Below are 15,828 nucleotides of genomic sequence, written 5' to 3' on the forward strand. Positions count from 1 at the left end.
CTGTGTAGACGTGCTACCACAATAGCCCGGGACAAGCAGAGAGAATCCTCAGGATTTTGAATGCGAACGATCGCTCTCTTGGAGTTTTTGAATTTCTCCTTATCCACGTGTAGATGTTTTTTCTTAGTGCACCCGCTGCCTTGTGGATATTTGACATGGAAAAAATCCATCTGCACTGCCCCGTCGGTGATTAGGAATTCCTTTTTAGATTGCTGCACGGATTCTATTTTGTTCAGAATTTTGTCCTCGTTGAGCTGATTGGACTGCGTAAATTCGTACCAAATAGCTGAATCCAGAGACGGGTGCCGAATATTTAAACGTAGATAATCATTAGGATTGCACTGCATTTCCTGTTTCACATTTTTTAACATATCCCGGAAGAGGCGACGAATGAAGGTTGTATTTTCTTTCTCTGGAATAGGTTTGAAGGCAACATTGTAGACATTTTCCTTGACTTTAAATTTCCGTGATTGACGTCCTCGTTCCAGTTGAATTTTGTAATAATCCGAAATGAGTTTCTTTTTCCCCCCTCCCCGCTGTAAATACTGTAATCGCCGTTGATTCTCTCTGCGGAGTTGTAATTCACGCTGCCGTTGTCTGTTCAGCTGATCATTCAAAAATCTCAATCGCTGTTCAATATAACTCCGTGGAAGTCCACTAGGTAACTTGTCTGACATGATATCGAAAGTGATAACACGAATTGTGTATTGCGTTTATATACTTATTATGACGTCATAGAAAAGCAGGTTTTTTCACAACGTCAATAACACTCTAAATTAATTAAATTGTTCTTTAATAAACATGTCAACTTAAAACCTTGTGTTATTCATTTAGATTTAATACACAGGAATACACAGGAATACATAGAAATACACAGGATTTCACTGGATTTTCAGAAAAATAGCTTTTCCAGGTACTCAAAGCGAAAGCATGCTAAAATTAGAGCCATAGCCCAGTCTATTCACCGAGTCCTACAACCCCTGCTGGGGTTGACCCCGTCCTAGTGCACTCCGTTCACCCCAACACCGCTTGACCAATCAAAAGACACCCTTGCTTGACCTCATTTGCATAAAAAGTGCACTCAGTTGACCCACCCATCGGGAGGGTTTATACTACTGACATCCTTTCTGTCGATTCCAGAAAAACAACACAGTATTTTCTCTATCTTCACCCGCAAACAACAAGACTAAAAATTCACGTATATTTTTCACAAACATGAAAACAGCCCAAGTGCACCTTGGGAAGTAGCCTTCTCTACCAACTTCAAAGTAGCCTTCACTACTAAAACCAAATGTAAATGATTGATTAATTCTATAAACAATAGAAATTGCATAAAATCAGAGATAACTGCACTTGACGAAGTTCATTTTAATTGGACAATGCAATAAAGCAGCAATTACCAGTGTGCTGTGCGATACAGAACGCATCCATTTTTTTGTTTTTGTTTCAATAAGTTGTTCGTTTAATATTCATGTGATCAACGTACAAGTTATGTTGACAATTACAAGTATAGTTATCATTCTTTACGAAATAGACAAACCATGATGTCCAAACGCTTACTCTATGTGCTATTTATTGATTGATTTTTATTTTGATGGTAATTTTAAGCAAATAAGACGTTTAGAATATCTAAATCCAATATTATATTTAATGTGACTTACAAAAAGTCTACAAGCCCATCGGACTTCCTGATTTTTAATTTTCACTGACCCGACCGTAAAATTCACTGGTTTCGGTCTTCGAACCACTGAGTTTTCGTGAAGACTGTAGAAACATGGTACGGTAAGGAAAAGGAGGTAGAAATGGATCGGGCATGTTTTGAGAATGGACAAGACCAAGCACACCAAAATAGCACTCACATGGACTCCTAAAAGAAAGCGCAAGAGAAGCAGACATAAAAAAAAACTAAAGAAGAACAGTAGAAGAGAAAGAAATGAGATTGGATTCAAGACCTGGACAGAGGCCAGCAGGATGGCAGAATGAAGGACAGAAGGGAGAGGAATTGTTCACAGCCCCATTCTCCACACGGAGAGAAGGAAATAAGTCAAGTAGCAGTCATTAAAGCACTGACCTTGACCTTTCCATTCACTACATTTGAAATCTTTATCTTGCATGATTAAAAGGTAAAGATTACAGTTGGTGACAGAACAAATATGAAATGGTCCACTCTTCGATCTTGGAAATATTTAATAACCTCAAAGCGCATATTAAAATGACGGAATAATGAAATGGCTGGGACCCACTTTGTGCCCTCGCCATTTCATAACAGATGTGTATACATGTAACTACAAAATCTAAATACTGCTTTAAGAATAACAGTTATGCCAGAAAGTATGTATTAACCTTGAAAATCTTGAGCCAGAATTTGCCTAATCTCTCTTTCATAGATTTGTTTCTTAATAATAATAAAGTGCACCGCCACGGCACATGATACGCCCGTCACAAATTGTTAACAGTATAGATTGTACCCATTAAAACATTTTTTTTTATATCACCTTAATTAAATGTCACAGTGACCTTAAAGTAGGATATGACACACCTTCTACCTAAGATGCATTAGTTGACCAATTTTGGTGATTCTAGGTCTAATAGTTTTCAAGTTATGAGTCGGACAAGTTTTTGCCATATATGGCCATATCTTCTTAATGAAAAGTCACAGTGACCTGGTTTTAATGTGCGACACACCTTCTACCCAAGATGTATCTACAGACAAAGTTTGATGATTCTAGGCCTTGTAGTATTTAAGTTACGGGTCGGACACGAAAAAGCTAACAGACGGACGGACAGACGGATATCTTCTTAATGAAAAGTCACAGTGACCTGGTTTTAATGTGCGACACACCTTCTACCCAAGATGTATCTACAGACAAAGTTTGATGATTCTAGGCCTTGTAGTATTTAAGTTACGGGTCAGACACGAAAAAGCTAACAGACGGATATCTTCTTAATGAAAAGTCACAGTGACCTGGTTTTAATGTGCGACACACCTTCTACCCAAGATGTATCTACAGACAAAGTTTGATGATTCTAGGCCGTGTAGTATTTAAGTTACGGGTCGGACACGAAAAAGCTAACAGACGGACGGACAGACGGACGGACATGAACGCCATACCATAATACGTCCCGTCTTAAGACGGGCGTATAAAATCTACTCACTCAAACACTTCCAGTGGAACCTGAATGTCTCCCATCTGAGTTTTCAGCTTATCTACCTCTTGTAACCCAGTCACCATTGTATGTCTGCAAAACACAAAACATGGAATACACGCACACAAAATAAGACACCGGATCCAACCGGTCGTGGCCCATTTGGTCCAACACACAGTCTAGTCAATGTACATGAACAGTTTGACATCAAATTAATTGCAGCAGAATGAATTTACTAAATATAAAAAAAGAACTACGTAGGAAGGTCTTAGATGCACAGAGTACTGTATGTAGTGAAAAGTCCACCAAATGTATGTAGTGAAAAGTCCACCAACATCAAATAAAGCACAAAATGTATATAGTGAAAAGTCCACCAACATCAAATAAAGCACAAAATGTATATAGTGAAAAGTCCACCAACATCAAATAAAGCACAAAATGTATATAGTGAAAAGTCCACCAACATCAAATAAAGCACAAAATGTATATAGTGAAAAGTCCACCAACATCAAATGAAGCATTGTTTCAAATGTTCCAATTCCTACAAGATTTACTATTGGTAAGAAATATTTATATACCTGCCAATCATGCTGAACTTCTGTTTAATTTTATCATCTTGAAATTGAACAAACTTTGAGATAAGGCAATGGAAAAGATCGTTTTTACAGGTAAACTTTCTCACTGTACAAACTAAGAAACCTTAATTGTGCATGTTGGTGTTGAACAGTTTGACCTCATATTAACTGCAACAAAATGAATGGACTTACATGTTTGGGAAGGTCTTTAAAGTCTATACATTTTTTTTTAAACTATGAAACAATGCTCCCAATTGTGGCTAGGTTCAATTATATCAAATTCACCCTTGGCCTTAATAAATGACCTTGACCTTTAAAAGTAATACATCTTTAACCTTGACCTTTCAGTTCTATATAAAGAAAGTCTCTATCTTGTATAGATAAGAAATTATGACAGAGACACTATAAGACATACAGACATAAAACAAGATCTCTCTATCTTGAATTCTTTAATCTTGGGGCTGTAAAAAGACAGAGACAAATTCAGGCAATCATTCCTAAAAACACACCAGGTCCCTTATTTTCAATCCCAGGTGCATTTTCTATCTAGCTATCACATCGCCTATACCAAGGAAGGGGGGGGGGATATTTTATTCATTTTCCTGTCTTCCCATATTTATGGATTTGAATAACCATTCCAGCATAATCTTTACTTTCCATTGTGAGAGCAAGTCAGGGACTGAGCAGGACAATGTTATGGTGGGCACTGGGTACACCTATATCCCTATCCTACTGTGTCAAATGGGATGAGATTCACAAATCACATGTCATAACTGTGTTTGACATCTTTGTTTCAATTCTTGACCAGTCAAAACAAAATTCTCTGATCATGGCAGTCTCAAGAAAGTCAAAATGCTACAGGAATTTAATGATTCCAAACAAATAACCAGTGCTAATGTATTAAAAAAAATATTACAAATTTTCATTTGTTTTGTAGGGTAACGTGGGATTGTCAACTCATGATGCCTCAGTCAACAATGGTTTTTGCTGGGTGACAATTTCTCAGGTTACCCTACAAGGCTTCATCTCGGTCAACAATGGTTTTTCGCAGTGTGTCAATTACAAATATTACCCTACAAAACATGTAATATTTTTTTGTTATACTGTATGTTTGAACTGTATGTACAAACATTCAGGGCAGTTAACAATTTTTATTCTGCTACCTATCATCATGCACTGTCAACGTTGCTATATACTGTTATCTGGAGGGCGTGGTTTATGCACGCCGTGGGATAACAGTATTTATTATACTTTCATGTAAAATACTCGAACCTGATTGGTCGAGAAGCATTTGAAAAAACAAATTGTTACCCTCTGAGAACAAAAATTAAGTGCCCCAGGGTGATAGTATCTAGCAACGGGTAACAGTACTTGACAACGGGTGATATTATAAAAAATTATCACATGCGTCAAATTTATGCGCGTACGGTTCGCCGTAGATTGCTAGATGACGTCGTTTGAGTGTTTGTAATAAACGCGAGTACCCGCATCGAAATACGAAATATCGTATGACAGTGATTGATCAAATGTCAACAGACGCAAGTTTTTCTGCTTTCCAGTTTATATAACATTCAGTATAATAAAACAAATATTGCATGTAGTTGAGGGTAACATTGAAATTTTCACCCCTCGAGAAACCATTGTCAACCTCGGCTACGCCTCGGTTGACAATGGTTTTCTCGGGGTGAAAATTTTCAATGTTACCCTCAACTACATGCAATATTTATATAATATTATATATAGTGCATGTAGGGTAACATTGAAAATATTCACCACGAGAAAACCATTGTCAACCATGGTTTACAATAGTTTTCGAGGGGTGAAAATTTTCAATGTTACTCTCAACTACATGCACTATTTGTTTTATCATACTTAATATCATACATTTATTAGATGTTTTACCAGCTATGTCATCTAGCAATCTTCTGTGAAGTGTGAAACATACACGCACAACCAATTTGCACATGTGATAATTCATATAATACCACCCACTGTCAAATATTGCTTCCTGTTGCTGAATATTTGCACCCCGGAGGGCAGTCTCTTTTCTCAGAGGGTAGCAATATGTTTATAAACGCTTTTCGCCCGATCAGATTTGACATGAAAGTATAACAACTCATTCATATTGTCAATTATAAGATAATCATAACAAAAAGATTTAAGGTGACGGGAAAACGGCTGGGAATGGAATGATAAAGGTTTATATTCTCACACACCAGTAACGTCTATAGTTATACAGACCTTAGTGTGTTTATAGTCAGAAGAGGAAATCTTGTCTGAGATTCAGTTCGGCTGGATCTTAACTGGTGAAATCCAAATATCCTGCCACACTGAATCTCAGCCGATAATATGCAGTATCTAGATTTTCTCTCTTCCTGTTACATTATATTATCTATTCTACAGGAAGCGGTTGACCCACCGTGCCACATCCACAGCACAGGAGTCGGCAGTCTTATCTATAAAGGTTAACATTTACAATTTGTAAACAACAACCACTGAGCTTTGTAACTCCTGTGTCCACAGCCCCTCCAAGATGCTAAAAATTAATCAGCGATGGTCAAACATTGCATTATTTAAAACTTCAGCATAACTAGGGTAAATACGACTTTATGATAATGTTTTCAACAACAACAAAAAAAAGAAGTTTAGCCACAGCAGTCCACTAGCCCGACTAGGCGGTATATTTGCATTGTGGTAAAAAGTAGGCCCATAACAGATACGTACAGCTTTTGGTTAAGGACATTTTGGCCTTGGGGTTGAAAATCACTAACAATGATTCCTAACTGCCTCGTATTTTCAATAAACAATTCTAATTGTTGCTCCAACGCTTCGAATTTGTCAGCTTTGTCCGCCATCTTGCTTCCAAGTGGTCCGAAATATACGCGGCCGCATTTGAATAAATTAGTGGTTGGTTTATAATTTTGTTAATTCGAGAATACAGACAACAAGAAGTAAAAATTGTTTTTTATAAATAATATTCATACGATTCCAACAGAGATATTTTCACAAGACAGTAACATATTTTTTAACATTCGCCTGACTCGCGCCAAGGCCGATTATTTTTACATGCGGACGCACAACTTTATCCCTAGCTCCTACTTTCGTTTTCACTTCAACAGTCACCTCCGATATGAATTCGTTGAGAGTTTTACAAACTTTAACACAGTGCAATATTTCGAGGACAGTTTTTGTATCCGAGAGGATACTATCTTTTAAGGTTTTAAATTGTGATAAAAATATTTGGAAATGTTTTTCAACCCAAAATCAAGAGAATACAAGTAAAGCTAGCAGAGAAAATTCGGATGCAAAGAAAACGACCGGTACTGAATTGGACGTCAAAAGAAAAAGTCCATACGAAGGCTTATCAGCAGGACAGAAAGGTTGTTTTTAATGAATACACAGACTTAACTATTGTCTGATTTTTTTAATCTTTTGGTAAAGAGACGTAAACAAAATGGTAAACTGTATAAAGTTCACTTTGCCGGCTACCGACCATGACCTTATGGATAAATCATGTTTGTCAACAATCCCCACTGTAGCCAGTGTAGGGAATGACACTGCCCACATTTGTTGGAATTATTTTTGGTTTATTGCGTGTAATCTCCTCCTTTTTGTGTACATTTCTTCACAACATTCCACACCACGTTTAGCAAGACTGACTAGATATGGCAAGAAATTGGTGCAGTTTCCCTGGGTGGCAGTTTTGTAACCAGGTTACAATAGGGACAATATTTTTATCCAATGTAGCATATCAAACATATGTCTTATAGTGTTGAAAATCTAGTAAATATCGACCACCTTTATTTTAAGGTTGCGAGAGTTACAGACCATGCATCCTATCAACACCCACTTATCATTAAATACAAGGTGACAGGGGTTACGAGCCTTTCTCTCAACACCCACTTATCATTGAATGCAGGGTTACGGACCTTTCTCTCAATACCCACTTATCTTTAAATGCAGGGTTACAAGGGTTACGAGAGTTACAGGCCATTGTTTCAACATGAGATAAAGGTCCGTAACCCCTGTAACCCTGCATTTAACCTTGCAACACTGTTTTCTAGTGTAACCTGGTTACAAAATTGCTACCCAGGGAAACTGCTCTAATTTCTTGCCATATATGAGACTGACAGATACTAAAATTGCTTACAAGTAACTCGGGCAGCCGGTATCGATAGAACAATTTACAACTCAGATCTAATGGTTCAACTTCATCATTTATCATCAAACATGTATCATCTGAATGACACAAGAAAATCCTGAAATAAGCTGTACACATTGGTACAATATTGAAAGATATAGATTTCAAAAGCATTATGATAAATTGTAATAGTTAGGGCTATACGGACCATGGATATCAGCATAGATAGCTCAGTGGTTAGAGCACCTGACTAGTAATGCAGGGGTCCTGGGTTCGAATCCCAGTCCAGCTGAAGATTTTCTCCTCTCCTATACTACAGTTGGTGCTGTTGACCACCCCTCCACTACACGTCCTGCCAGGGTAAAAAGAATCTGGGTTGTGTGTCTTCGAGGGCAAAGATAAATTAAGGGAGGGAGAAATGTAGTAGTTGGGGCTATACGGACTGTGGATATCGGCCTGGATAGCTCAGTGGTCAGAGAACCTGACCAGTACGTAATACAGGGGCCCCGGGTTCGATTCCTGGTCCAGCCAAAGATTTTCTCCTCTCCTATACTACAATATTTTATAGCCTCATAATTACAATATGATATCTTACTGTGACAAGAATACCAGATAATACAAACACTTCAATGTGTGACTAAATATTGCAATGAAATTATTGACATTTAGATAGCTTACAGTGCATGTAATCCAGAGAACTAAGCTGAGTAACATTTAGAATAACTTTCTGTGTGTGTTTAGAACTTTTCCCAGACTCTACAGGTCAAATGTTACAACATTATCCCATACAAAACACTGACGTATACTGCATACTGTGGGATCATTTTAATTCGGGGGTGGGGGGGGGGCAATGTTCGTGAATAAGCAAAATTTTCCTGGTTCGTGGGGATGTAATTTCATGGGTAAGTGATATACGATGTCACTAGGAGAGATAACTCACCTTGGTTTTTAAAAAAAATGTTCGAGGACATGTAACTTCATAAGTAAGAGTGACCCACAAAATCCACGAACATCACTCCCCCACAAACATTGATGATTCCACAGTATTAATTATAAGTGTCTCTTTAAATGACATGAAAACTAGCACCAGTTAGACTGAAATATTTCTCTTATGGATCTCCTTACCACATGGAGTTAAAAGTATTGTGTAATATTTTATGTACAACTAAAAATACGAAGGATTTATTATGAAAGACATGTTTGTATGTAAGACTGATACAGAGGAGTTGGAAAGTCCTTAAATTTCCCTACATAACTTTTACCTGTAGTTGTGGAGGCAGGAAAAGACTTGACCTACATTGGAGTCATCCTAATTGGAGGCGGTTTGATTGGTAAGAATGTTCAATCTAATTAAATCAATTCATAAAGTTTGATGACACAATATTCATTTCTGATTTTTTTCTTCTACCAATTGATAATTTTCAGAATTTCATGATATTTTCAAATCATTTACACACTGTATACTTTAAGCACTGTTTTATCCAAGTTCTGTGTTCTACAATCTGTGCATTAGTTTTGTGACTTGACCTTGTTGACTTTCTCACTGTTTTGCCAGGTTATGTGTTCTACAATTTGTACAAGGAGTTGTTTGCCACAGATGGAGCGACAAGTGTGTACAATGCAGCAGCAGACATTTGCAAAAAAGATGACAGGGTAAGAATCCATAATCGTCATATACACCGAACAATTACAGAGTAGGAATACAATGTTGTATATACAGAACAATTACAGAGTAGGAATACAATGTTGTGTATACACCGAACAATTACAGAGTAGGAATACAATGTTGTACTATATATACAGAGAACAATTTCAGAGTAGGAATACAATGTTGCACTATATATACAGAACAATTACAGAGTAATACAATGTTGTACTATATATACAGAGAACAATTACAGAGTAAGAATACAATGTTGTATATACACAGAACAATTACAGAGTAGGAATACAATGTTGTATATACACAGAACAATTACAGAGTAGGAATACAATGTTGTACTATATATACAGAGAACAATTACAGAGTAAGAATACAATGTTGTATATACACAGAACAATTACAGAGTAGGAATACAATGTTGTATATACAGAACAATTACAGAGTAAGAATACAATGTTGTATATACACAGAACAATTACAGAGTAAGAATACAATGTTGTACTATATATACACAGAACAATTACAGAGTAAGAATACAATGTTGTATTTACAGAACAATTACAGAGTAAGAATACAATGTTGTATATACAGAACAATTACAGAGTAGGAATACAATGTTGTATACACAGAACAATTACAGAGTAAGAATACAATGTTCTATATACAGAACAATTACAGAGTAGGAATACAATGTTGTATACACAGAACAATTACAGAGTAAGAATACAATGTTGTATATACAGAACAATTACAGAGTAAGAATACAATGTTGTATATACAGAACAATTACAGAGTAAGAATACAAAGTTGTATACACAGAACAATTACAGAGTAAGAATACAATGTTGTATATATACACAGAACAATTACAGAGTAAGAATACAATGTTGTATATACAGAACAATTAGAGAGTAAGAATACAATGTTGTATATACAGAACAATTACAGAGTAAGAATACAATGTTGTATATACAGAACAATTACAGAGTAACAATACAATGTTGTATTCACACAAAACAGCATTTTTAGTTAATCACATATGCTCTTGAATGTGAGTGTTTCTGATTGAAATATCTGCAACATGTTTGTGTATTAAGAAGGGTACAGTAGTGCTAGGTTATATCTGACAACTTTTGCCTTGTTCCTAAAAATCATTATGAAAGGCAAAAATATCAATTTTTCAGAAAAAAGCTTTGTTACATATAGGAATTATGGAACAATGTGTAATTCATAAGAATGAAATAATTACGAAACTAAAGTTATTGTATGTATTCTTATAGAATGCCAGCATTGTCTTAACTTACTGGTATTTTTCAAACTATCAGTAACAGGCATATTTCCCTTTTGAAAAAAATGAATATTTCTCCTTTCACAGATAAAAATTTCCCATTTAGTTGTAGAAAACTCATTAATTTGAAAAATTCACTGAATTTTTAATGCAACTACAAGTACCGGTACTACATTTTATCAAATGCAATCAGCTGAGGAAAATAGAATTCTTCCTGTAGGTGATAAATGCCATGGGGGAACCTATCAAGGTGTACGGGGAAACAGACAGACGGGGACGAAGGAGGCATGTCAGGTAATGTTAGTCTTATAAGTATTAACAGACGAAGGAGGCGTGTCAGGTAATATTAGTCTTATAAGTATTAACAGACGAAGGACGCGTGTCAGGTAATATTAGTCTTATAAGTGTTAACAGACGAAGGACGCGTGTCAGGTAATATTAGTCTTATAAGTGTTAACAGACGAAGGACGCGTGTCAGGTAATATTAGTCTTATAAGTGTTAACAGACGAAGGACGCGTGTCAGGTAATATAAGTCTTATAAGTGTTACAGTACTGATAGCATATTACTTGTAGCATATCTATGATATTTTATACAATACTGATATCATATCTGTAATATTTTAGTATTACTTTAATATTATGATTAGAATACATGTACTTGTAGCATATATACAATATTTAAGCAATACTTGTAGCATATGTATTATATATATATACTAATAAATCTTATTTGTGATATTTGTTGTGCATTTGCTGTTAAAATTAGCCCAACTGCCAGGCTATGGTATGAACTTTTGTCCCTGCCTGAGAAATAGACGGTCTCAGGTGGTTGGGAAGGCTTTAATTTCCGACATTGACAATAACTCCTATGCTGGCATTTTCTTTATCCATGTATGTCTATGTGTATTATTTAATGATTTCCCTGATATCCACAATTCATTTATATATATTTATAATGTAGAAGTTTTTTTAAACTGTTAAAACTCTGATGATGAGTGGATGAAAATGTTAATATGGCTCTGTCAGTGCTTCTCAATCTGGCTGGCTTGCTGGCTGTTCGAGGTTATGTTTTCCAGACTTTTTTCTGTAACAATTGCATGTACAGCTTTTAAATTTGGTCACAATTTCACCCTCAAGAAGCATAAGAGTGAGTTTGCATTTCAGCTAGATTGGTGCACCTGACCTACTTTATGGCTAAAAGTTGGTCAAACATTTTTTTGGACTTTTTTTTTCATTACGGATACAGATATTGCCCTAAAATTTAGCCACAAGCTTTCTCTCGAAGGAACACAAGTTCAGTTTGCAATTCAGCTGGATTGGCGCACCATGATCTACTTTAGGACTAAAAGTAGGTCAAAAAGTTTCCAGGACTTTTTCTCATCATGGATACAGATATTACAGCCTCCCTCTCAGAGAAATACATAATCAGTTCACATGTCAGATAGACTGGTGCACCATGACCTAATTTAGGACTAAAAGTAGGTCAAAAAGTTTCCTGCACTTTTTCTCATCATGAATACAGATATTACAACCTCCCTCTCAGATAAATACATAATCAGTTCACATGTCAGATAGACTGGTGCACCATGACCCACTTTAAGGTTTTTCTATTCAGAATGTGAGTGATATCAATTTAGAATACATATTGTGCTTACAGGTTGAATTTCACTGTCTGAAGGGTGTGTGTTGTACTGTTTGTGGTACTCTTGTTATTGTATTTTTATCATGCTGTATAACGAAAATGTGCAATTTTCTGACGTTGACATAAACTTGTGTTTAGGTGTGCCTGACATCTTTAAAAATGTGGCAGCATATATTTTCTTTGATTATGAAATTAAAGTGATTTTGAACCCATAATATTGCAAAGTCACATGAAGAGGGAGTTCTCTTAAGCTATAATCTGAACACCTTTTTGAAAAGGTGACCATAATTTCTAGTCACTTATGTTGCTCTTATTCATTATTTTCTGACAGCCATGAAGAGTTTATGGTGAATGGAATTAAACATATGAGGATGAAGTTTTACATCCAAAGTCCACATAAAGTGGGCACAGTATATGCTGAAATCAAACAGGTGGGTAGGGGTGAAACAGGTGGTTAGGGGTGAAACAGATTGATAGGGTTGAAACAGATGGATAGGGTTGAAATAGACAAGAAGAATTGAAAAAGGTGGGTGAGGTTTGAATAGGTATGTAGGGTTGAGACAGTTGGATAGAATTGAACATGTGGATAGGGTTGAGTCAGATGTGTAGAGTTGAAACGAGTAATTAGAGTTGAAACATATGGATAGAGTTGAAACAGGTATGTAGAGTTAAAACAGGTAAGTTGAGTTGAAACAGGTGGCTGGGGTTGAAACAGATAGGAAGGGTTCAAACAGGTGGTAGGGTTGAAACCAGTGGGTGAAATAGGTGATTGGAGTTAAAGCAGATGCATAGGGTTGAAACAGGTAAGCAGAGATGAAATATGTGGCTAGGGTTGAATAAAGTTTGTAAGTTAGAAACGTGTGTAGAGTACAAACAAGTGTGAGGTCTGTAGGATTGAAACAGACATGTAGAGTTGAAACAGGTGTGTAGAGTTGAAACAGGTGTGTAGAGTTGAAACAGGTGTGTGGAGTTGGAAATGATGGTTAGGGTTGAAACAGACATGTAGGGTTGAAACAGGCTGTCTGTTGGGTTGAAACAGATGGGTTACAGAAGGGTTGAAATTAACTTGTTTTAATCTATACTAGGGATCCCGACATTAAATCAACCAGTAAAGAGTTTCAATCAAGTGAATTTAAACAATTAATCTAAAAGCTGTCATCGCAACCCAATTAAATAGATTTAAGTGTTAGTCATAATGGACAGGAAATTAATTCAACACAATAACCAGGTCTGTATATCTAGTGTTATAAAAGGAAACTTAGCATTTGGAATTCCCAGTTTATTTCAAATTGTTGATCATCAACAGGTTATTTAAGTACATTTGTATTTTATTCAGCTAAAAATAAAATGAAATGATGGTACAAGCACTGATTGATAATGGAAAATATGTATCATTTTATGGTTCTTTCAGCTAAAACTTTGTCATTTTTGTTTCTTAGGAAACAGATAACGATGTTGAATATGTCTACTTGATTGTTGAACTCAAAGGATTTCCCAGCAAAACCATCGTCATTGTGGACAAGCGGTGATTCTGAAGGTCATCAACACTCGTGGACAACGGATGAAATTGAGGGGGGGGGGGGGAGTACATTTCATGAGTACATTCTGTAGCGATCACACGTGGACATTCAGACGAGGTGGCGATATTGTGAAAGCTTCGTGTGTGCTATATTCTTAATTACCACGTGTAAAGCTGAATGTTACATTTTCAAAAATTTAGAACGTATCGTTCACCTGGTGTACCTATCACAGGAAACACAGTGCCTGGTGTACGTAATACATACATAAACTACGACTGTAATGGAGCTGCCTACCATTCAAATTATGTTTGGTAATTATTAAGAGGAGTAAATTAGTTTTGTTTGCAGAACTTTTGTTTATCTCTTGTCCTGAGGAACTCATATGAGTATCGATGAAGAAGTGAAGGGTAGCGTCACGTGTAGCACTCTGTGGGGGGGGGGGGGGGGGGGGGGGGGGGGGTAGTATTACGTGTAGCACACACACACAGCTACGAAGCCACAACGAAGTCCGAAATATCCCCTTCATTGCTTGTTTTGTAGTTCTAGTGAATGCCAGATATACATGCAAGTCTCCGGTCGATATCGATACTAGATGGGGTCCGCAGTATTGCACGTGAAGGGACTTTCCGTCCCACGTTCGCTGGAATACTAACCCTGAACCAAAACTCTCTCTCTCTCTCTAACTCTCTCTCTCTCTCCAATATTGAATGTTTTGTGCATTGCTTACACTAAAAATGAGCATCTTTATACCGGCGATATCTTGTTGATTGTGTGTTTTCTTTTTTCATTTGAAATTGAAAATCGTTGAGATAACGTTCCCAACTTGTACCATTTTAACCGACTTCCTACCCAACTACTGACTATAGTTAACAGGGCCGTAAATTAACCTTCAATTTGGAGGAGGCAGGAAATTAGGCGGGGGTCTGGGGGCCGCCTAGGCCCCCAGACGCTGAGCACATTTTGTGCACACTGAACACGTTTCGTGCAAAATCCTTGATTCTAGGGCCTTCTAAGATGTTACTTGACTAACTCATTCTAAAAGAAAGATTTGGAATGCTTTTTAAGGGAGGTATCATGTTCTTAGTTATTGGAAACAACATAAATTCTAATGAACTTTAAATTTTAATTTTTTTTGGCTCAAAAGTTGGAGGAGGCAGCTGCCTCCTCCGCCTCCATGTAATTGACGGCCCTGGTTAAAGCCGAGTCGTAGCCCGAGAGTTCGTATTAATGCTACGTTCACACTATCACTATTCGCGCCACTATTGACATCGTGGTGATCGTATCAAATCTTACCTAATCTCGGCGTCAGTCATGACAATCGTGTTGATCGTAGCAAATATTTTGACTGTCAAAAATTTACTACAATCAACTCGATTAATTTTCAGTTGTTATAATCGCATCAGATTGTATTGATCGTAACAAAGCGCAATATATCGCATCTAATCGTGCTCCCAAACCGTGATGATCCCGGTCATTCTTTTACAAGGTAAACACCACGCTTTGTTGCGATGTCCCACGATCTGTCACGACAGTTATAACAGCATACAGTAATGCTGCCAATGCCACGTTGTCATCAACCTCAACTTCCGCCATTTTCAGTGGTTGCGGGCTATATGGTTAATTTTCTAGATATTAAAAAAAAAATGATTCCAGAAGTCGATGGTCAGTCGGGCTGTATACATATCGGGGTCCAAATAGTGATCATCTCTATCCTGATATCGCAATCACAGTCCTATCCTATTGTAACAGCGCACCGGTTCGTGCTTAACGTATCGTAACGTTTACGAACGTACAAATGTATCTGCACGTATATGATCGGGAACTCGGATCGTGATGATCGAATATGAGATC

General features: G+C 36.8%; 2 protein-coding genes across 2 annotated transcripts in view; one reads left to right on the plus strand and one right to left on the minus strand.

The window, feature by feature from the left end:
* Positions 1-6,615, minus strand: part of LOC125664184 (mediator of RNA polymerase II transcription subunit 10-like) — a 28,395-nt gene extending 21,780 nt beyond the window's left edge. The window contains exons 1-2 of the mRNA XM_048896766.2: positions 6,447-6,615; positions 3,157-3,240 (exon numbers count right to left, since the gene is read on the minus strand). Coding sequence (XP_048752723.1) covers positions 3,157-3,240; positions 6,447-6,577 — 215 coding nt within the window. The 5' untranslated portion in view covers positions 6,578-6,615. The remainder of the gene's footprint in view (positions 1-3,156; positions 3,241-6,446) is intronic.
* Positions 6,616-6,801: 186 nt separating this feature from the next.
* LOC125664180 (mitochondrial import inner membrane translocase subunit Tim21-like) lies at positions 6,802-14,327 on the plus strand. The gene is made up of 6 exons (XM_048896761.2): positions 6,802-7,102; positions 9,132-9,194; positions 9,419-9,516; positions 11,035-11,108; positions 12,789-12,888; positions 13,897-14,327. The coding sequence occupies exons 1-6, from the start codon at positions 6,853-6,855 to the stop codon at positions 13,984-13,986; spliced, it is 675 nt and encodes a 224-aa protein (XP_048752718.1). The 5' UTR covers positions 6,802-6,852; the 3' UTR covers positions 13,987-14,327.
* The last annotated feature ends 1,501 nt before the right edge of the window (positions 14,328-15,828 follow it).

The sequence above is a fragment of the Ostrea edulis genome, chromosome 1 (genome assembly GCF_947568905.1).
Source record: "Ostrea edulis chromosome 1, xbOstEdul1.1, whole genome shotgun sequence".
Taxonomy (NCBI): domain Eukaryota; kingdom Metazoa; phylum Mollusca; class Bivalvia; order Ostreida; family Ostreidae; genus Ostrea; species Ostrea edulis.

What these genes read in the sequence shown, in the direction of transcription:
- LOC125664180 (XM_048896761.2), top strand. Translation starts at nt 6,853, where the DNA reads ATGAATTCGTTGAGAGTTTTACAAACTTTAACACAGTGCAATATTTCG. An exon ending in CTTATCAGCAGGACAGAAAG is followed by an intron (nt 7,103 to 9,131) that starts GTTGTTTTTAAT and finishes TTTTACCTGTAG; the next exon opens with TTGTGGAGGCAGGAAAAGAC. An exon ending in TTTGCAAAAAAGATGACAGG is followed by an intron (nt 9,517 to 11,034) that starts GTAAGAATCCAT and finishes TTCTTCCTGTAG; the next exon opens with GTGATAAATGCCATGGGGGA.